The 23,230-nt window shown below is 45.7% G+C and overlaps 1 protein-coding gene across 7 annotated transcripts in view; it reads left to right on the top strand.

Moving 5' to 3' along the window:
• The window catches only part of LOC137541584 (sterile alpha motif domain-containing protein 10-like), a 597,983-nt gene that overhangs the window by 406,643 nt on the left and 168,110 nt on the right, over positions 1-23,230 (top strand). For 6 of the 7 annotated variants that reach the window (XM_068262964.1, XM_068262963.1, XM_068262959.1 and 3 more), the window contains exon 4: positions 22,283-22,464. In XM_068262964.1, coding sequence (XP_068119065.1) covers positions 22,283-22,337 — 55 coding nt within the window. In that variant the 3' untranslated portion in view covers positions 22,338-22,464. Of the gene's footprint in view, positions 1-213; positions 250-22,282; positions 22,465-23,230 lie in introns of those variants that run through there. The other variant, XM_068262969.1, reaches the window with a different exon arrangement.

Below are 23,230 nucleotides of genomic sequence, written 5' to 3'. Positions count from 1 at the left end.
ACATTTTGTTGGTCAGGCCCTTTATCTTTAGGTTACAACGCTGCTAAGTTCATGTATATTTGGCCCCACCCATGACCACGCCCACGGTCTGTATGACCACGCCCATTTTTGGGGGCGCCGCGCTGCGCGCGGCGCAGGTGTTTTTTGCGCCCCCTGCAAATTTCTGTCTGCCCCCTCATATGTGCCTGTCTAGAACCGGCCCTGCTGGGGGGCGAGGGGACTACAGCCCGGAGCGGGGCAGCATGGACGGTGAGTGACGCTGAGCGGCGACACATGATTGTCACCACAACACTACTACGTGTGCATGATGGGGACACTGCGTGTGTGACACATGGACATTGCTAGATACGTGGTAGCGGGCACTGCATGTTTATCATGGGGACACTATCTGTGTGACACAGGGACACTGTTACATGTGTGTGATAGGGCACTGCATATGCACGATCAGTGTTTTTTTTTTTTTACATCTGTGTAATGGGAACACTGCATCTGTTGAAGTAGCAGGATACATATGTGTGTAAGATGGGGAGTGCTTCATATGTTTGGGATATCAGCAGATGTGTAATGGGGACACTTCATGTGTGTAATGGGAGCTACTATGTGTGTATGAAACACTACATATGTACATAAGTGTGATTGGGAACACTACATAGGATGGGTATAGTACATATGTGTGATTGGGAACACTAGATGGGATGGGTACAGTACATATGCGGGATTGGGAGCACTATATGGATGGGGCAGTACATATGTGTGATTGGGAGCACTGCATGGGATGGGTACAGTACATATGTGTGATTGGGAGCACTGCATTGGATGGGTACAGTACATATGTGTGATTGGGAATACTACATGTGGTGGGTACAGTACATATGTGTGATTGGGTACAGTACATGTGTGTGATTGGGATCACTACATGGGATGGATACAGTATATATGTGTGATTGGAAACACTACAGGTAATGGGTACAGTACATATGGGGAATTGGGATGGGTATGGTACACATGGGATTGGGAACACTACATGGGATGGGTATGGTACACATGGGATTGGGAACACTACATGGGATGGGTATAGCACATGTGTGATTGGGAACACTACATGGGATGGGTATAGCACATGTGTGATTGGGAACACTACATGTGGTGGGTACAGTACACATGTATGAATGGGTACAGTACATGCGTATGATTGGGAACACTTCATGTGGTGGGTACAGTATATATGTGTGATTAGGATCACTACATGGGATGAGTACATTACATATGTGTGATTGGGAACACTACATGGGATGGGTACAGTGCATGTGTGTGATTGGGAACACTACATGGGATGGGTACAGTACATATGTGTGATTGGGAACAATACATGGGATGGGTATAGTATATATATGTGACTGGGAGCACTACATGGGATGAGTACAGTACATATGTTTGATTGGGAACACTACATGGGATGAGTACAGTACATATGTTTGATTTGGAACATTACATGTGGTGGGTACAGTACATATGTGTGATTGGGTACAGTACATGTGTGTGATTGGGAACACAACGTGGGATGGATACTGTACATATGTGTGATTAGAAACACTACATGGGATGGGTACAGTACATGTGTGATTGCCAACACTTCATGTGGTGGGTACAGTACATATGTTGAATTGGGAACAACACATGTAATGGGTACAGTACATATGTTTGATTGGGACACTACATGGGATGGGTACAGTACACATGTTTGATTGGGAACACTACATGTGATGGGTACAGTACATATGTGTGATTGGTAACATTACATGTGATAGGTTCAGCACATGTGTGTGTGACTAGGAACACTACATGTGGTGGGTATAGTACATGTGTGTGGCTGGGACACTACATGTGGTGGGTACAGTGCATATGTGTGATTGGAAACACTACGTGGCATGGGTATAGTACGTGTGTGATTGGAAACACTACATGGGATGGGTACAGTACATGTGTGTTTGGGAACACTACATGTGGCGTGTGTGATTGGGAACACTACATCTGGTGGGTACAGTACATACGTGTGATTGGGACACTACATGGGATGGGTACTGTACATATGTGTAATTGGGAACACTACATGTGATGGGTATATTACATGTGTGTGATTGGGATACTGCATGTGGTGGGTACAGAACATATATGTGATTGTGAACACTACCTGTGATAAGTACAGTACATGTGTGTGACTGGGAACACAACATGTGATGGATACAGTACATATGTGTGATTGTGAACACTGCATGTGGTGGGTACATATGTGACTGGGAAGTGGAACACTACATGTGATGGGTACGGTACATATGTGTGATAGGGAACACTACATGTGATGGATACAGTACATATGTGTGATTGGGAACACTAAATGTGATGGGTACAGTACATATGTGTGATTGGGAACACTAAATGTGATGGGTACATAACGTGTGTGATTGGGAACACTACATAGGATGGGTACAGTAAATGTGTGTGATTGGGAGCACTACATGGGATGGGTACAGTACATATGTGTGATTGAGAACACTGCAACGGATGGGTACAGTAAATGTGTGTAATTGGTAAAACTACATGTGGTGAGTACAGTACATATGTGTGATTAGGTACAGTACATGTGTGTGATTTGGAACACTACATGTGATGGGTACAGTACATATGTGTGATTGGAAACACTACATGGGATGGCTACTGTACATATGTGTGATTGGGACACTACATGTGATGGGTACAGTACATGTGTGTGATTTGGAACACTACATGGGATGGGTACAGCAGAAATATGTGTGATTGGAAACACTACATGGGATGGGTACAGTACGTATGTGTGATTGGGACACTACATGTGATAGGTACAGTACATACCTGTGATTGGGACACTACATGGAATGGGTACAGCACATATGTGTGATTGGGAACACTACATGTGATGGGTATATTACATATGTGTGATTGGGACACTGCATGTGGTGGGTACAGTACATATGTGTGATTGTGAACACTACATGTGATGGGTACGGTACATGTGTGTGACTGGGAACACATGTGATGGATACAGTACATATGTGTGATTGTGAACACTGCATGTGGTGGGTACATATGTGACTGGGAAGTGGAACACGACACGTGATGGGTACGGTACATGTGTGTAACTGGGAACACTACATGTGGTGGGTACAATACATATGTGTGATAGGGAACACTACATGTGATGGGTACAGTACATATGTGTGATTGGGAACACTAAATGTGATGGGTACAGTACATATGTGTGATTGGGAACACTACATGTGATGGGTACATAACGTGTGTGTGATTGGGAACACTACATGTGATGGGTACATAACGTGTGTGTGATTGGGAACACTACATAGGATGGGTACAGTAAATGTGTGTAATTGGGAACACTACATGTGGTGGGTACAGTACATATGTGTGATTGGAAACACTACATGGGATGGCTACAGTACATATGTGTGATTGGGACACTACATGTGATGGGTACAGTACATGCGTGTGATTTGGAACACTACATGGGATGGGTACAGCACATATGTGTGATTGGAAACACTACATGGGATGGGTACAGTACGTATGTGTGATTGGGACACTACATGTGATGGGTACAGTACATACTGTATGTGTGATTGGAAACACTACATGGGATGGGTACAGTACGTATGTGTGATTGGGACACTACATGTGATGGGTACAGTACATATGTGTGATTGGAAACACTACATGGGATGGGTACAGTACGTATGTGTGATTGGGACACTACATGTGATAGGGACACTACAAGCTTGATTCACTAAGACAAATAGCATGCCTTATCAGAGTAAACACGCCTTATCAAAGTTAACATGCTTTATCAGAGTTAACACGCCTTATCAGAGAAGCATAGCGAGCGCTAAGGACTTATGCCTGCTAATTGGCAATGACGAGAGCTCCACTCGGCCCAATAGGCTGCCTGTCACTTGACAGGAAACTTAACAGGCAGCCTATTGGGCCAATCAAAGTGCGGGGATAATGTCCTTTAAGTGATTGGGCCCGCAGGGGCTCAGTGCAGGAGGAGTGGAGCTCTCGTCATTGACAATTAGCAGGCATAAGTCCTTAGCGCTCGGTATGCTACTCTGATAAGACTTGTTAACTTTGATAAGGTGTCCTATTTGTCTTAGTGAATCAAGCCCTACATGTGGTGGGTACAGTACATGTGTGACTGGGACACTACATGTAATGGGTACAGTTCATATGTGTGATTGGGAACACTACATGTTATGGGTACAGTACATATGTGTGACGGGGCACACTACATGTAGTGGGTACAGTGCATATATGACTGGGAAGTGGAACACTACATGTGATGGGTACAATACATATGTGTGATTGGGTACAGTACATGTGTGATTGGGAACACTACAGGTAGTGGACACAGTACATATGTGTGACTGGGAACATAACATGTAGTGGGTACAGTACATATGTGATTGGAAAGTGGAATACATGTGATGGGTATGGTACATGTATATGTGATTGGGAACACTGCATGGGACGGTTACAGTACATGTGTGTGATTGGGAACACTGGATGTAGTGGGTACTGTACATATGTGTGATTGGGAGCACTACATGGGATGGATGCAGTACATTTGTGTGTTTGGGAGCACTACATGGGATGGGTATAGTACATATATGTGATTGGGAACACTGCATGTGATAGGTACAGTACATGTGTGTGATTGGGAACATTGCATGTGATGGGTATAGTACACATGTGTGATTGGGAGCACTACATGGGATGGGTGCAGTACATGTGTGTGATTGGGAGCACTATATGGAATGGGTACAGTACATATGTGTGATTGGGAACACTACATGGGAAGGGTACAGTGAATATATGTGATTGGGAACCCTGGATGGGTACAGTACATGTGAGTGATTGGGAACACTACATGGGATGGGTACAATACATATGTGTGTGATTGGAAAACTACATGGGATGGGTACAGTACATATATGTGATTGGGAACCCTGCATGAGATGGGTACAGTACATGTGTGATTGGGAACCCTGCATGGGATGGGTACAGTACGTGTGTGTGATTGGGAACACTACATGGGATGGGTACAGTAAATATATGTGATTGGGAACCCTGCATGGGATGGGTACAGTACATATGTGTGTGATTGGGAACTGTGTGTGTGTGTGTGTGTGTGTGATTGGGAACACTACATGGGATGGGTACAGCACATATGTGTGATTGGAAACACTACATGGGATGGGTACAGTACGTATGTGTGATTGGGACACTACATGTGATAGGTACAGTACATATGTGTGTGATTGGGAACCCTGCATGGGATGGGTACAGTACATGTGTGTGATTGGGAACACTACATGGGATGGGTACAGTACATATGTGTGTGATTGGGAACCCTGCATGGGATGGGTACAGTACATATATGTGATTGGGCACATTGCATGGGATTGGTACAGTACATATGTGTGTGATTGGGAACCCTGCATGGGATGGGTACAGTACATATATGTGATTGGGCACATTGCATGGGATGGGTACAGTACATATATGTGATTGGGAACCCTGCATGGGATGGGTACAGTACATATATGTGATTGGGAACCCTGCATGGGATGGGTACAGTACATATATGTGATTGGGAACACTACATGGGATGGGTACAGTACATGTGTGTGATTGGGAACCCTGCATGGGATGGGTACAGTACATGTGTGTGATTGGGAACCCTGCATGGGATGGGTACAGTACATGTGTGTGATTGGGAACCCTGCATGGGATGGGTACAGTACATGTGTGTGATTGGGAACCCTGCATGGGATGGGTACAGTACATGTGTGTGATTGGGAACCCTGCATGGGATGGGTACAGTACATGTGTGTGATTGGGAACCCTGCATGGGATGGGTACAGTACATGTGTGTGATTGCGAACCCTGCATGGGATGGGTACAGTACATGTGTGTGATTGCGAACCCTGCATGGGATGGGTACAGTACATGTGTGTGATTGCGAACCCTGCATGGGATGGGTAGAGTAGACTATACTGTCTTGCAGGTACTCAAGTGACATAAATGTGAGCAGGTGAGACCCCCAGTATCACCTGTGTGTGTGTTGCTGATAACAACACTCTCCACCCGCTGGTGTGTTGCCTAATGTCTCCATGTTGTGTTAGAGAAATTTATTGTCAATGACCTCATCACTTCAAGAGTGACATCACTAAGGTCCACTGTTAGGACAGTGAGCGTATTTACTCCTAGCAACGTCACTGAAAGACAAAAAATGCCAACGCTGATAAAAGTGGACCTGAACTCAGAACTTCCTCTCTGCTCTAAAAAATAAGCAACAGCATAATAACCTTTGCAGAAAAATATTTCTTTGTTACAGTTGATACAAATCCTGCAATAAATCTGTAGCGCGTCTACTTCCTGCTTTCATGTAAGCAGACATAAGGTTGACATCATGTGTTAACAAATGAGCTACTCTGCCGAGGCAACCAGCTGACACAGCTGAGAGATTAAATTACAACTTGTGATTAATCACAGATGAGGGGGCGTTAGACAGGCTAAACTCCCTAAATACATACAGGGTGCATTTCTCTATGTTTCCTTCTGTCCTGTGCAAGAGATCAGGTCCACTTTAAAGTAAACCAGAGACGGCTGAAACACAAGATTTGATACTTACCCGCGGCTTCCTTCAGCCACATAAGCTCGTTTGAGCCCCTCGCCGTCCTCCTACTTTCCTCTGTTCAGCTGCAATCAGCTCCGGTAACTGGCTCAGTCACGTCAGACGGGGTCTTCTGCGCATTCTCCAGTGCCCTCTCAGCATACAGGAAGCCACACAACCCCCATCATCATGACATCACATCCTGCCTCCCTAAAGCTGCCCACTGTTGATACAATTTTGATTGTACAATCTTACCAAATCTATATAGTAAAAGGGTAAACCGAGTGAATAGACTTTGGGTACTTTAGGTAATCTTTCCTGTTACAAAACAATGATAAGATTGTTCAATCAAGATTGTATCATTAATGGACACCTGTAAGGTGGCCATGAATGATACAATCCCAGGGACGATCGTTTTTAATCATTATTGTGATAAATCGGAAACGAATGGTCGTGCCCACTAACATCAATCTGATCAGATTAGGGAAATTGGTCCGTTTTTGGGATGGATCTTATTAATCGGATGGAATTGATTAGCGGGTCTTCAGCCGTTAGTGGGCACAACCAATTGTTTACGATCAACCATAATTGTTGATTGTTCGTTGCATTGTAACGTTAATGGCTAGAAAAGGATTGACATTGCATACTGCTATTTCTGATTGGGTTACATGTGAACCAGCCCTCAGAATATAGTATCTACATGGCAAGACATGCACTATGAGGTCGCCACCCTAGGGACATCGCAAATAACTACTATTTATAATAAGATCCAAAAATATTATTACAAAATCGCATATACTGTCATCAAGCAAGGGGAGGAGCCTGTGCTGCCACCTCCTCCCTTTATTCACCCATAAATGCCAAAAGAGGTGGAGTTAAAGACAGGGCTGTGGAGTCGGTCCAAAAATCCACCGACTGCGACTCCGACTCCTCAGTTTAGGATTCCACCGACTCCGACTCCTCGACTCCGACTCCACTAATTTGCATATTACAATTTTGTTGATTAAAAGTATGTAACATGAAATTCGTCTCTTAACTTCCAACGCTTAGGAATTTTACAAGACAACTGAAGTGAGAAGGATATTATTATTATTATTATTATTTAGTATTTATATAGCGCCGACATATTACGCAGCGCTGTACAGTGTATATATATATCTTGTCACTAACTGTCCCTCAAAGGAGCTCACAATCTAATCCCTACCATTGCCATATGTCTATATTATGTAGTGTATTTATTGTAGTCTAGGGCCAATTTTTAGGGGGAGCCAATTAACTTATCCGTATGTTTTTGGGGTGTGGGAGGAAACCGGAGCGCCCGGAGGAAACCCACGCAGACACGGAGAGAACATACAAACTCTTTGCAGATAGTGCCCTGGCTGGGATTCGAACCAGGGACCCAGCGCTGCAAGGCGAGAGAGCTAACCACTACGCCACCGTGTTGCCCATGTAGCCTACTATATTTATTCCCTTTAGACTAAAACTAGTCATTGGTAAGAGTACTTGTAAAAGGTACAAACCGGAACAAAGAACATCTATCAGGCCCTAGGCAATGTAAGTGTGGGTACATGTAAGAATGATGTGCAGGTTCTCTGCAGGGGAATAAGGAGATTGTAAACAGACAACACCTTTGTATTCAATGTGCACAGCATTCTCAGTGGATTCCCTGCAGCTCTGTGGGGAGTGCATATGTAGAGTATAGTACTACTGTGTAACAAAGTAAACCTGAGACAGATGAAATTAAAGTTTTATACATACTTGGGGCTTCCTCCAGCCGCCTCCAGGATAATCAGTCCCTCGTTGTCCTCCTCCACCACCTGGATCTTCTGCTATGAGTCCAGGTACTTAAACCAGTCGGGCGTAGTGCGCATGCACACACTCCGCCGCCAGGAGCATACTACACCTGTGCAGCACTATTGCGCAGGTGCAGAATGTTCCTGGCTGTGGGAGCGGCATGCGGCCGGACAGCGCTGACTGGCTGAATTACCAGGACTCATAGCAGAAGATCCGGGTGGTGGAGGACAGCGAGGGACTGATTAGCCTGAAGGGGGCTGGAATAAGCCCCAGGTATGTATAAAACTTTACTTTTCATCCGTCTCAGTTACCCTTTAATTTGTAGTCACCAAACCAAATTTTAACAACATATCAAATTATTTGATTTCATCAGCAATGGGAGTGCATACATTTGCATAAATCAGCATCAATGCAGAATTATTTCCATCTCATTGACCATCTCTATTATGCTGGATACACACGTTGCGTTTCCGCGTTCGATTCGCGTCGATTCGATTATTTCCGAGCATTTCCGAGCGCATTTTGATTATTTTTAGGTCGAATGCCATGTAAAGTATGGCAAATCGACCTAACGATCCATCGACCTGCGAATCGGACATGTTGGAAATAATCGAATCGACGCGAATCGAACGCCGCATCGACGCGGAAACGCAACGTGTGTATCCAGCATTAGTGACACAGCTACACATCAGGCTTTATTCTTACAGCATAGATGTTATTTAGTATATATAAGAGATTCCTGTGTACACATCATATATACAGTCACAATCAGATATGTATATCTGACCTTAAAAATACGGGGACTGCTTTATTGAAGCAGCACAAGTAACTAATTTTGATTGGTTTATTTCATTTTTGTGGACTAAGCACAGCTATTACTGTATATATACTGTATATATACATTATTTTTAATGACTATTATCTGAGGAATAGAACATTTTATTATATTTTCTATTTTAATTACAGTTACAAATTCATTAGGAGTCGGAGTCGGTGCATTTTTTCCCGACTCCGACTCTAGGCACCCAAAATTGCCCGACTCCACGACTCCGACTCCACGACTCCGACTCCACAGCCCTGGTTAAAGAGGAACCATAACGACATATAGTAGAATGCGGCACATTATTTGGGATAGCCACTTTTACGGTAAATATCTGTGCATTTAGCATCAGAAACACTTCCTATAGCGAAATATTGTTGTATATTGTTATTTAACCCCACCCTCCCAGCGATGCTTAGCCTAGGCTGATTAGCTATGCAGATTTCTCATCCCTAGAGCATTCTGGGAGACCAGAGATCTTTTCTACTGGCTTTAGAACTCTCAGTACGCAAACTGCACCTGACAGGACTAAAGACGTCACCACCAGTGATAAATTTCAGATTGTAAATCAGTGGAGGGCAAATGTGTAAATAAATATTGTAAACCATAAGCCATTTTATTCCTGATGTTATTTTCACAACAATTCCACTTTAAGTGTGATGCGTGCATCAGCTGCTTTGCTTTCCTGTAATGGTTACAGAGACCCGAGGCTACATTTCTGCGCTCCATTCGCCGCACACAATGCCCTCCCTTGGCTGCCATGCTGCTCTCCGCTGGGCCCGTATTGAGCCGCAGCTGCCCTCTGCATCTCTGCTTGTCCTTGAGATCCGAACGAGCAGACCTGAGACTGACGGCTGAACTCACAGGAGACGCAGATTGCGGGATGGGGAGGGGAAGAGCGCCTGCTACAAAGCAAGATTCTCATGCTAAAGTCTCTGCCCGACACCTGTTGCCCCAGCAAGATTCTTAAGGTGGCCATACATCAGGCAACTTGGCTGCCGATCGACCATCCGATTCCTTTATCAGAATCAGAATCTTTATTTCGCCAAGCACGACTGGGTCGTGCCCGGAATTGGGCTTGGCACGTACAGGGTACTGATACACAATATAGTTACAGATACAGGACAGGACATGCAGTAGGAACAGAACTTACAGAATACAGAACATTATATAACATTTATGCAGAGGAAGACAATGTGGCATAAGTTACAATACAAAGAAACAACCGAATGGTATGCTTGCGCTGGAGCGCCGTCTATGTGCAGAGTGCTACAGTGCGTCATGGTATTGTAGGGTGGGGATGGGCATTCCCATGGAGAGAGTTCAGGAGGTTTACAGCTGAGGGAAAGAAGCTGTTCTTGTGTCTTGTGGTCCTGGTGTAGATGGATCGGAACCGAAGCTTCCGGCTCGAGGGGAGCTGATTAAAGAAGCGGTAGCCTGGGTGCGAGGGGTCGTTTGCGATCTTTAATGCTCTGGTGTTGAGCCTGGAGTGGTAGAGGAGGTCCAGAGTGGGAAGTGATCTCCCGATGATCCTCTCCGCAGATCTGATGACCCTCTGCAGTTTGAGCTTGTCGCTGGCGGAGGAGCTGGCGTACCAGACCAGGATGGACGAGCATAGGACGGATTCGATTGTGGCTGAGTAGAAGTTTGTCAGAAGTTTTTGGGCCACACCGAACTTTTTCAGTTGCCGGAGAAAGAAAAGTCTCTGTTGGGCTTTCCTCTGTGTTGAGGCAGTGTTGGCGTTCCACCTCAGGTTGTTGGAGATAGTTGTGCCCAGTAGGCGGACACTGGGGACTCTTTCTACTTCCTTGCCGTCAATGTAGATTGGAGGTGGGGTAGAGGCGCGCCTCCTGAAATCAACGATCATCTCCACCGTTTTCGCTGTGTTTAGGACCAAACTGTTCTCTCTGCACCAGCGGCATATGTTATCGACCTGGTGGCGGTACGCCTTCTCATCGTTTTTGGTGATGAGACCTACAATGGTCGTGTCGTCGGCAAATTTGATTACTTTTACTGAGTCTGACGTGGACTTGCAATTGTTCGTATACAGAGAGAACAAAAACGGCGACAGGACGCAGCCTTGTGGGGCCCCTGTGTTTGTGATTCTGGGTTGTGAGGAGATGGTGCCTAACCTGACGACCTGGGACCTGTTGGTGAGAAAGTCAGTGATCCACAGGCGTAGGGTGGGGTGGACTCCTAGCGCAGCGAGATTGTCTTGAAGTATCTTAGGGCTGATGGTATTGAATGCTGAGCTGAAGTCCAGTAGGAGGATCCTGGCGTAGGAGTCTGGTCTATCCAGGTGATCATAGACGAGCTCCAAGCAGATGTTGATGGCATCATCGGTGGACCTGTTCGATCTGTACGCGAACTGGTGCTGATCCAGCAGTCCCTCTGTGGAGTGCTTGAGGAGGGGTAGCACCATGCTTTCAAAAGCTTTCATGATCACAGATGTAAGTGCCACGGGCCTGAAGTTGTTGAGGTCGAGGATGCCCTGCTTTTTGGGGACAGGGATAATGGCAGACCTCTTGAAGCATGCGGGAACTTTGCCTTCCTGGAGGGACCTCGTGAAGATGGAAGAGAGGGTGGAAGCGAGCTGACGAGCACAGGTTTTCAGGCAGGCTGGTGACACTCCATCCGGACCCGAGGCTTTCCTAGCATTTAACCTTAGCAAGTGTTTCAGTACATCCGCCTCCCTCACTGGCGGTGGGGGTGAGTGCGGGCCCAGGGCTACAGTGGCAGATTGTGGTGGTGGTTGTGGGAGTCCTGCAGGTGCTGGCTGGTTCTCGAATCTGCAGTAGAATTCACTGAGACTCTCTGCAAGCTCAGTGCTCGGTGTGGCATGCTGAGGGGGGGGGCTTGTAGTTGGTGGCAGCCTTCAGTCCTTTCCACACGGCTCGTGAGTCATTTGAGGAGAGGTTCTGTTCCATCTTTTCCGCGTAGCACTTTTTTGCGCACCTCAGCTCTCTGTTTAGGTCGTTTCTTGCCTTCCTGTATTCATCCTGGTTACCGGACTTATGTGCGGCTTCCTTGCTGCGCCGTAGTTGTCGTAGTTTTTTTGAGAACCACGGTTTGTCGTTTGGATACAGTTTGAAGGTTTTTGTTGGAATACAGGAGTTCTCGCAGAAGCTGATGTACGAGGATACATTTTCTGCCCACTCGTCCAGGTTAGGCGATTCCAGAGCCTTCCAGTCTGTGCAGTCAAAGCAGGCCTGAAGTTGTAGTTTAGCCTCACTTGACCACACCTTGGAGGACTTAGTGACCGGTTTTGAGGTTTCCAGGCGCCTTTTGTAAGTAGGTACCAGGTGGATGATGCAGTGGTCAGATGAGCCTAGGGCTGCCCACGGTGTCGCTTTGTATGCGTCTTTCAGGGATGTGTAGCAGTGGTCGAGGGTGTTGGCACTCCTGGTGGGGCAGGTGATGTGCTGATGGAAACGAGGCAGCTCTTTGCGGAGGTTGGCCTTGTTGAAATCCCCCAAGATAATGAACAGCGAGTCCGGGAGGGCCGTCTCCCACTGCGTGATGATGTCACTGAGGTCACGCAGGGCAGCATTTACCTCTGCATCAGGAGGGATATACACACCCACAAGGACGTAGGAGGAGAACTCCCTGGGCGAGTAGATTGGCCTGCAGTTGATGAGGAGGAGTTCAAGTTCTGGTGTGCATTTCTTGGCCAGTACAGAGGTGTTTGAGCACCAGGCGGAGCTTATGTAAAAGCAGATGCCGCCCCCTTTCTTTTTCCCAGAGAGGGTGCTGTCTCTGTCTGCTCGGATGAGGCTGAAACCTGGGAGCTGGAGGGCACTCTCAGGGATGTCGTCATGGAGCCACGTTTCAGTAAAGCAAAAGACTGGGGTGTTGTGACCGAGTTCCCTCTTGTCGCTGAGGAGTCTTAATTCATCTAGCTTGTTAGGGAGGGAGCGGACGTTTGCTAGGAGGACCGCAGGGATGGCTGACCGCAGGCCTCTCCTCTTCAGCCTCGCCCGGACGCCTGATCGACAGCCCCTGCGGCGCTGGCTAAAGGGAGGCCAGGGCGCAGAAGCAGTGATTGCCTGGACATGGCTCCAAACGGAGTTGTACAGGAGCCCATCCTCTGGGTGTACGGCTGTTATATGTTCCCATTTGAGGAGCTGTGCTCTGGAGTAGGTGGTACGAGGGGGGAGGGGTAGCATTGACGGCCTGTATGATAAGCCGGCACAGCGCAACCTGGAATGTACCACAATACTGCCGTCAGCAGAGTGGCACCGATGTAAAACAGTCCATCAGCAGTGTGACACAGATGTAAGAGGCGAGTGCACTAACAGTCCATCAGCAGCAGTGTGACACAGATGTAAGGGGCGAGTGCAATAACAGTCCATCAGCCGTGTGACACAGATGTAGAGGCGAGTGCATAACAGTCCATCAGCAGTGTGACACAGATGCAAGAGCATGTGCAATAACAGTCCATCAGCAGTGTGACACAGATGTAAGGGGCATGTGCAGTAACAGTCCATCAGCCGTGTGACACAGATGTAAGAGGCGAGTGCATAACAGTCGGGCAAGTGCAATAACAGTCCATCAGCAGTGTGACATAGATGCAAAAGCAAAATGCAAACATAGTTCCCATTCATTGATCTAAGTCCCCAGTACAGAGGCCGACGGCTTCTTCTCAGAAACCGCCGTCTTTTTGATAAAAAAAAATGTTTCCCGTCCTCCTTATGCTTCCTGGAAGCGAGAGCGTTCGCTTTGAGGACTAAAAGAAATGTTTTTGACGATGGCCATCTTGTGGCCAAATAGTAAAACTACATCTACATACATTTTTCAATGAAATAAACACACATTATTACATTTAAAATTGTTTGCCTCCCACACCAAAAATTACCCAAATCTTTCTTTTTAATTTTTAAAAATTATAAGCTTGTAAATAGTGATGAACGCAAAACTGAAAAATACACCTTTATTTCCAAATAAAATATTGTCACCATACATTGTGATAGGGACATAATTTAAATGGTGTAATAACCAGGTCAAATGGGTAAATAAAATACGCGGGTTTTAACCTCCTTGGCAGTCTGATTCTTTCCAGATTTTAGGGTCTAAAAGCGGTGCAATTTTTTTTTTCACTCTTTCAGACCCTACAACCTGAAAAAAATCATTCTGGCAGGGAGATCTGCAGCAAAATAAAAAAAAAAATTACCTTCCTGGGCTCCTGGGCTGCAGTTTTCTCTTTGCCCACAAGATGGCGCTAATATACATATAAACGAACTTCTCTATATTTCTCTAATATAGAGAAGTTCGTTTTCAATGTTAGCCCCGCCCCCGATGACGTCACGCTGCCACCACCGCTCTGCTGCCACCACCACGGCTGCGCTGCTCCAACTGGCTGCCGGGTCCCCGGAAGAATAGCGGGGACATGAGGGATCCCGGCGGCCAGGGAAAGACCCCACACTGCCGGGGAGAGAGGCTGGAGTCCCGCTGCGCAGCGAGATCGCGCGCGGGACTCCACAACTAAAGGTAAAGCTCTGCAATGCCTACCCCGACCTGAGCTCGGGATCACCGATAGCAGCTGCTTTTTTCTACCCCGAGCTCAGGTCGGGAAAACCGGCAAGGAGGTTAAATATGGTAGCATGTATTATTTTAAAGTTTATAATGGCCGAAAACTGAGAAAAAATGAATTTTTTCCATTTTTTTTTCGTAATATTCATGTGAAATGCATTTAGAAAAAAATAATTCTTAGCAAAATGTACCACCCAAAGAAAGCCTAATTGGTGGCGGAAAAAACAAGATGTAGATCAATTCATTGGGCTTGATTCACAAAAGAGTGCTAACTGTTAGCATGGCCGTTTACGCGCGAATTTCCGCATTGCGCGCGAACGCGAATTTTCACACGAAAACTATATAAATTTTGCGCAAAAATTCGCGTTTGCGCGCGAAAACATTATTGTTTCGCGCGAAAATTCGTGATCGCGCGCAATGTGAAAATTCACGTGAAAACGGCCGTGCTAACAGTTAGCACTCTTTTGTGAATCAAGCCCATTGTGATAAGTAGTGATAAAGTTATTGGCAAATGAATGAGGTGAAAATTGCTCTGATGCATAAGGTGAAAAATACCCGGGGGCTGAAATGGTTAAAGTGTACCTGTGATTTGGGGGGGGGGGAGAGTTAAGTTTAACTCACCAGGGGCTTCTTCAACCTCTGTAGTTTTTGTGGTCTCTTGGTGTACTTCAAGCCCCTTCCATTGTCTCGCTGTCACTTCAATTACAGTCCGCTACGCCTCGATCACGGTCCTGTGGTAGTGTTAGTAAGGACTTGTAACAGCCCATGCGCAGTCCTGCTCCTGGTGGCAGGAGCCGCGATTGAGTATCATGCGCCTGGGACTGCGCATGCACTCTAATGCGTGACCGGGTCGTGGACTTAGCAGCAGAGGGGACTTTGGGGACACCAAGGAACTTCAAAGACTAAAGGGTGGGGAAGCTGAGGTAGAAAAAACTCGGAAATTGTGAAAGCGGAGAGTCATGAGACAGCCGGTTTTTCTGTTTAGAAGCACCGTGAAAGCCCTGCTGAATCAAGCGGCAACGGATTGAATAACACACTGGTGACGTCACACTTAGCGATGTTTCCTGTGTTCGTTTAGCTGCGATGTTCCCCATACCGCCTTAGCAGTTTTTCGAGTGATATTAAGCTTTGCCTGGCTAACTTTTCAATCTTCAAACCTCCGCCTCGCTTCACGCTGCATCTGCCTTACGCCGGCAAGCCAAGACGGCGAATGCTTCTCCGAAATGAATATGCAAATTGTAGTCTCGTCTTCTTACACATCCCCATCCCCCGTGGCTGCTATTCACGCCTAAGGCTGCACTTTATAAAAATAGAAGCGAGCGGAAGAAGGAGGAAGACGCAAATTCTTCTCCCCCCCCCCCCCCCCCTTCTAGTGCCAACTGTAAGAAGCTATCGAATTCATTTAAAGGTGGCCACTAACGGTCTAATTTCTAGCGAAAAAATCGTTCGAGAGATCAGATAATTCAGGGCTGTGGAGTCGGAGTCGGGGCAATTTTGGGTGCCTGGAGTCGGAGTCGGGAAAAAATGCACCGTCTCCGACTCCTAATTAATTTAAACTGTAATTAAAATAGAAAATATGATAAAATGTTCTATTTCTCAGTTAATAGTCATCATAAATAATTTATATATACAGTAATAGCTGTGCTTAGTCCACAAAAATGAAATAAACCAATCAAAATTAGTAACTTGTGCTGCTTCAATAAAACAGTCCCCGTATTTTTAAAGTCAGATATACACATCTGATTGTGACTGTATATATGATGTGTACACAGGAATCTCTTATATATACGAAATAACACCTATGCTGTAAGTATAAAGCCTGATGTGTAGCCGTGTCACTAATAGAGATGATCAATGAGATGGAAATAATTATGCGTTGATTCTGATTTATGCAAATGTACGCACTCTCTTTGCTCATGAAATCAAATAATTTGATATGTTGTTAAAATTTGGTTTGGTGACTACGAATTAAATGGTACCTGAGAAGGATGAAAAGAAAAGTTTTATACATACCTGGGGCTTCTTCCAGCCCCCTTCAGGCTAATCAGTCCCTCACTGTCCACCTCCACCGCCTGGATCTTCTGCTATGAGTCCTGGTAATTCAGCCAGTCAGCGCAGTCCGGCCGCATGCCGCTTCCACAGCCAGGAGCGTTCTGCGCAGATGTAGTATGCTCCTGGCTGCGGAGTGTGTGCATGCGCACTACGCCAGACTGGCTCAAGTACCTGGACTCATAGCAGAAGATCCAGGTGGCGGAGGAGGACAGCGAGGGACTGATTAGCCTGAAGGTGGCTGGAGGAAGCCCCAGGTGTGTATACAACTTTAATTTCATCTGTCTCAGGTTTACTTTGTTACACAGTAGTACTATACTCTACATACAGTGGTGTGAAAAACTATTTGCCCCCTTCCTGATTTCTTATTCTTTTGCATGTTTGTCACACTTAAATGTTTCTGCTCATCAAAAACCGTTAACTATTAGTCAAAGATAACATAATTGAACACAAAATGCAGTTTTAAATGGTTTTTTTATTATTTAGTGAGTAAAAAACCTCAAAACCTACATGGCCCTGTGTGAAAAAGAAATTGCCCCCTGAACCTAATAACTGGTTGGGCCACCCTTAGCAGCAATAACTGCAATCAAGCATTTGCGATAACTTGCAACGAGTCTTTTACAGCGCTCTGGAGGAATTTTGGCCCACTCATCTTTGCAGAATTGTTATAATTCAGCTTTATTTGAGGGTTTTCTAGCATGAACTGCCTTTTTAAGGTCATGCCACAACATCTCAATAGGATTCAGGTCAGGACTTTGACTAGGCTTCTCCAAAGTCTTCATTTTGTTTTTCTTCAGCCATTCAGAGGTGAATTTGCTGGTGTGTTTTGGGTCATTGTCCTGCTGCAGCACCCAAGATCGCTTCAGCTTGAGTTGACGAACAGATGGCCGGACATTCTCCTTCAGGATTTTTTGGCAGACAGTAGAATTCATGGTTCCATCTATCACAGCATGCCTTCCAGGTCCTGAAGCAGCAAAACAACCCCAGACCATCACACTACCACCACCATATTTTACTGTTGGTATGATGTTCTGCTGAAATGCTGTGTTACTTCTATGCCAGATGTAACGGGACACGCACCTTCCAAAAAGTTCAACTTTTGTCTCGTCGGTCCACAAGGTATTTTCCAAAAAGTCTTGGCAATCATTGAGATGTTTTTTTAGCAATATTGAGACGAGCCTTAATGTTCTTTTTGCTTAAAAGTGGTTTGCGCCTTGGATATCTGCCATGCAGGCTGTTTTTGCCCAGTCTCTTTCTTATGGTGGAGTCGTGAACACTGACCTTAATTGAGGCAAGTGAGGCCTGCAGTTCTTTAGATGTTGTCCTGGGGTCTTTTGTGGCCTCTCGGATGAGTTTTCTCTGCGCTCTTGGGGTAATTTTGGTCGGCCGGCCACTCCTGGGAAGGTTCATCACTGTTCCATGTGTTTGCCTTTTGTGGATAATGGCTCTCACTGTGGTTTGCTGGAGTCCCAAAGCTTTAGAAATGCCTTTATAACCTTTACCAGACTGGTAGATTTCAATTACAGTACTTTTGTTCTCATTTGTTCCTGAATTTCTTTGGATCTTGGCATGATGTCAAGCTTTTGAGGTGCTTTTGGTCTACTTCTGTGTCAGATAGCTCCTATTTAACCACCCTGGCGTTCTGATTAAATCGCCAGGGTGGCTGCGGGAGGTTTTTTTTTAAATAAAAAAAAAACTATTTCATGCAGCCAACTGAAAGTTGGCTGCATGAAAGCCCACTAGAGGGCGCTCCGGAGGCGTTCTTCCGATCGCCTCCGGCGCCCAGAATAAACAAGGAAGGCCGCAATGAGCGGCCTTCCTTGTTTTGTTTACATCGTCGCCATAACGACGAGCGGAGTGACGTCATGGACGTCAGCCGACGTCCTGACGTCAGCCGCCTCCGATCCAGCCCTTAGCGCTGGCCGGAACTTTTTGTTCCGGCTACGCTGGGCTCAGGCGGCTGGGGGGACCCTCTTTCGCCGCTGCTCGCGGCGGATCGCCGCAGAGCGGCGGCGATCAGGCAGCACACGCGGCTGGCAAAGTGCCGGCTGCGTGTGCTGCTTTTTATTTGACGAAAATCGGCCCAGCAGGGCCTGAAGGGCAGCCTCTGGCGGTGTTGGACGAGCTGAGCTCGTCCAGACCGCTCAGCAGGTTAAGTGATTTCTTGATTGAAACAGGTGTGGCAGTAATCAGGCCTGGGGGTGACTACAGAAATTGAACTCAGGTGTAATAAACCACCTTTAAGTTATTTTTTAACAAGGGGGGCAATCACTTTTTCACACAGGGCCATGTAGATTTGGAGTTTTTTTTCTCACTAAATAATAAAAACCATCATTTAAAACTGCATTTTGTGTTCAATTATGTTATCTTTGACTAATAGTTAACGGTTTTTGATGAGCAGAAACATTTAAGTGTGACAAACATGCAAAAGAATAAGAAATCAGGAAGGGGGCAAATAGTTTTTCACACCACTGTATGCACTCTCCACAGAGCTGCAGGGAATCCACTGAGAATGTTGTGCACATTGAACACAGAGGTGTTGTCTATCACCCATAAACCTGGTTCAGATTGTGCATGAAGAATGTGTAATAGAGGAAGAATCTCCTTATTCCCCTGCAGAGTACCTGCACATCACTCTTACATGTACCCACAGTTACATTGCCTAGGGCCTGATAGATGTTCTTTGTTCCGGTCTGTACCTTTTTACAAGTACTCTTACCAAGGACTAGTTTTAGTCCATGACTAAAGGGAATAAATATGGCAGTCTCCATATCCGTCTCACTTCAGTTGTCTTTTAAAATTCCTAAGCGTTGTCAGTTAAGAGACGAATTTCACGTTACATACTCTCAATCAACAAGATTGTAATATGCAAATTAGAGGAGTCGGAGTCGAGGAGTCGGTGGAATCCTAAACTGAGGAGTCGGAGTCGGTGGATTTTTGTACCGACTCCACAGCCCTGTCCTTAACACTAAGGACAAGCGGTTCTGGAACTGGTCATTATTTCATAACTGTTGATCTTCTTGTAGAGCCCTTACTTGGGGTTCACGTACATGGCTGCCAATGAACGCAGCGCAAATGCAATACAGTCGCAACCAGGGCTGTGCAGTCGGTACAAAAATCATCCGACTCCTCAGTTTATGAAACCACCGACTCTGACTCCAGGTACCCAAAATGGCCTTGACTCCAACTCCTTAGTATAATACTTACCAGGGCTGTGGATTTCGTACAAAAATCATCCGACTCAGACTCCTCAGTTTATGAAACCTCTGACTCCAGGTACCCAGAATTGTTCCGACTCCTCGACTCCGACTCCACAGCCCTGGTCGCAACGCAAACACAGTATGGTCGCACAACCGCTGAGGAGTGGAGGGCACATTGTACATTAGGGAGGAAATGTTGGGCCAATGAGGTGTCACAAGGCTGATTCCAGATCAATTTCAGCATCGCTAGATCTATGGCTACCTTAACTCAATAGTCGGCTGAAATGGTCGTTATCGTCCGTTTCGACCGACAATTATCTCATGTGTGTATGTAACTTTTGCCTGTAAGGCTAAGTACACACTACAATTCCTGTCGCCTGGCAGAGATCAGGAATTGATCCTTTATACAAATGCGTCTGCAGTCTGGCGACCCTGCTGTTACTATAAAGGGAGGTGGACAGACAACAAGCACGCATGACATGGCAGCTTCCTGTGGGTGGCTGGAGTGTTGAGAACAATGTGATTGGGTGTTGCTAAGGATCCTCTACAAGCTCTAGTTACAGACGCAATTATCGCCTGAGACGGTCTTCATCAGCCAAGTATCATCTACTGTGTATACGTGGCTTAAAGGAGAACTGTAGTGAGAGGTATATGGAGGCTGCCATATTTATTTCCTTTTAAAGAGAACCCGAGGTGTGTTTTTAAAGAATGTTATCTGCATTCAGAGGCTGGATCTGCCTATACAGCCCAGCCTCTGTTGCTATCCCAAACCCCACTAAGGTCCCCCTGCACTCTGCAATCCCTCATAAATCACAGCCATGCTGTGAGGCTGTGTTTACATCTGTAGTGTCAGTCTCAGCTGCTCCCCCGCCTCCTGCATAGCTCCGGTCCCTGCCCCTGTCCCTTCACTCCAATCAGCAGGGAGGGAAGGGATGCAGGCGGGGACTGGAGTTCTGCAGGAGGCGGGGAGAGCAGCAGACTGACACTATAGAGATAAACACAGCCAGCTCTGACAAGCTGTTTGTCAGCAGCGTGGCTGTGATTTATGAGGGATTGCAGAGTGCAGGGGGACCTTAGGGGGGTTTGGGATAGCAACAGAGGCTGGGCTGTATAGGCAGATCCAGCCTCTGTATGCAGATAATATTCTTCAAACCCACCTCGGGTTCTCTTTAAGCAATACCAGTTGCCTGGCTATTCAGCTAATCCTCTGCCTCTAATACTTTCAGCCATAGGCCCTGAACAAGCATGCAGCAGATCAGGTGTTTCTGACAAATTTAGACAGATATGACAAGATTAGCTGCATGCTTGTTTCTGGTGTGATTCAGACACTTCTTTAGGCAAATAGACCATCAGGGCTGCCAGGCAACTGGTATTGCTTAAAAGGAAATAAATATGGCAGCCTCCATATCCCTCTCACTACAGTTCTCCTTTAAGGAGGAACTGTAGTGAAAACAACGTAATTAATAAAATTTCCTTTTTTTTTCCATTGTTCATTTATAAATTAGCTTGTCAGTTTTTGCTCATTGTAAAATCTTACCTCTCTCCAATTTACATTCTGAAATTTATCACTGGTGGCGACATTTATCAAGTGATTTCTGCGGAATGTTTTTGTTTTTTACTTAGAGTTCTGAAGCAAGTACAAAATATCACTGGGACGGCGGGGCTACATACCAATATACAGCCTTAAATATAATAGATATAAGACATGTTTCTGATGCTGAAACCAGGAAATTACCATAAAAGTGGGTATCCTGAATAATTCACTGCATTCTACTATGTCACTATAGGGCCAACAACTGAAGTGAGAAGAATATGGAGGCTGCCATATTTATTTCCTTCTAAACAATACCAGTTGCCTGGCAGTCCTGCTGATCTATTTGACTGCAGAAGTGAAAATTAGCATGCAGCTAAGCTTGTCAGATCTGACAATAATGTCAGAAATACCTGATCTACTGCATGCCTATTCAGGGTCTATGGCTAAAAGCACTAGAGGCAGAGGATCAGCAGGACAGGCAGGCAACTGGTATTGCTTTAAAAGGAATTAAATATGGCAGCCTCTATATCCTTCTCGCTTCAGTTGTCCTTTAAGCCCCCCTGAAATACACAGCTCTGTATGAATAAGTTAAGTCAATCACTAACCGTCATTATTGAATTTTCTTCTGCCAGCTGCCGCCCACTTCCGGTTCTGCCGGAACCTCCTGGAGCACACGGTGTCTACTGAGAACCTCAACCACCGATTCCGGAGAGAGATCGGCAACAGCCTGACCTGGCACGACGGCCGGGGGAACAGGACTAGTGGGGGCCGGGCCATCAAACTTCTAAAACAGCCCGGGACAGACATATCACAGGTAACCCTATTCCACCTGAACAGCAGGAACTCAGTGCAGGTCGCTCTGTTGCTGGGGATGGCATTTTAGAACGGCATTGAAACAATCTGCACAAGCACCTTTGAACAAGCTGCACGATCAGCGAGTAAAAAGCTGATATTAGATTAAGTGTAATGTTAGCGCAGGGTTAGCTGTTTGCAGGGGAAAGGCTAGGGTGTTTTTTTTTGTGAAGACTGGGCTTCCACTGCCTCTAAAGCTATGTACATCAGTAGCACATGCAGCAGGGACAGCCATACTATCCCAGAGGAAAAATAACACATACAGTGGGATGCGAAACTTTGTACAACCTTGTTAATCATCATGATTTTCCTGTATAAATCATTGGTTGTTACGATTAAATATATCATATTGGAGACACACAGTGATATTTAAGAAGTGAAATGAAGTTTATTGGATTTACAGAAAGTGCGTAATAATTGTTCAAATAAAATTAGGTGCATAAATTTGGCATTTTATTGATTCCAAAAGAACTAATTATTGGAACTCAAATTGGCTTGGTAAGCTCAGTGGCCCCTGACCTACATACACAGGTAAATCCAATTATGAGAAAGAGTGTTCAAGGGGGTCAATTGTAAGTTTCCCTCTTTTTAATTTTCTATGAAGAGTAGCAACATGGGGGTCTCAAAACAACTCTCAAATGACCTGAAGACAAAGATTGTTTACCATCATGGTTTAGGGGAAAAGATACAAAAAGCTGTCTCAGAGATTTCAGCTGTCTGTTTCCACA

The sequence above is a fragment of the Hyperolius riggenbachi genome, chromosome 12 (genome assembly GCF_040937935.1).
Source record: "Hyperolius riggenbachi isolate aHypRig1 chromosome 12, aHypRig1.pri, whole genome shotgun sequence".
Taxonomy (NCBI): Eukaryota; Metazoa; Chordata; class Amphibia; order Anura; family Hyperoliidae; genus Hyperolius; species Hyperolius riggenbachi.
Note: the sequence above shows the minus strand (reverse complement) of the source record. Positions and strands in the feature narration are given on the sequence as shown.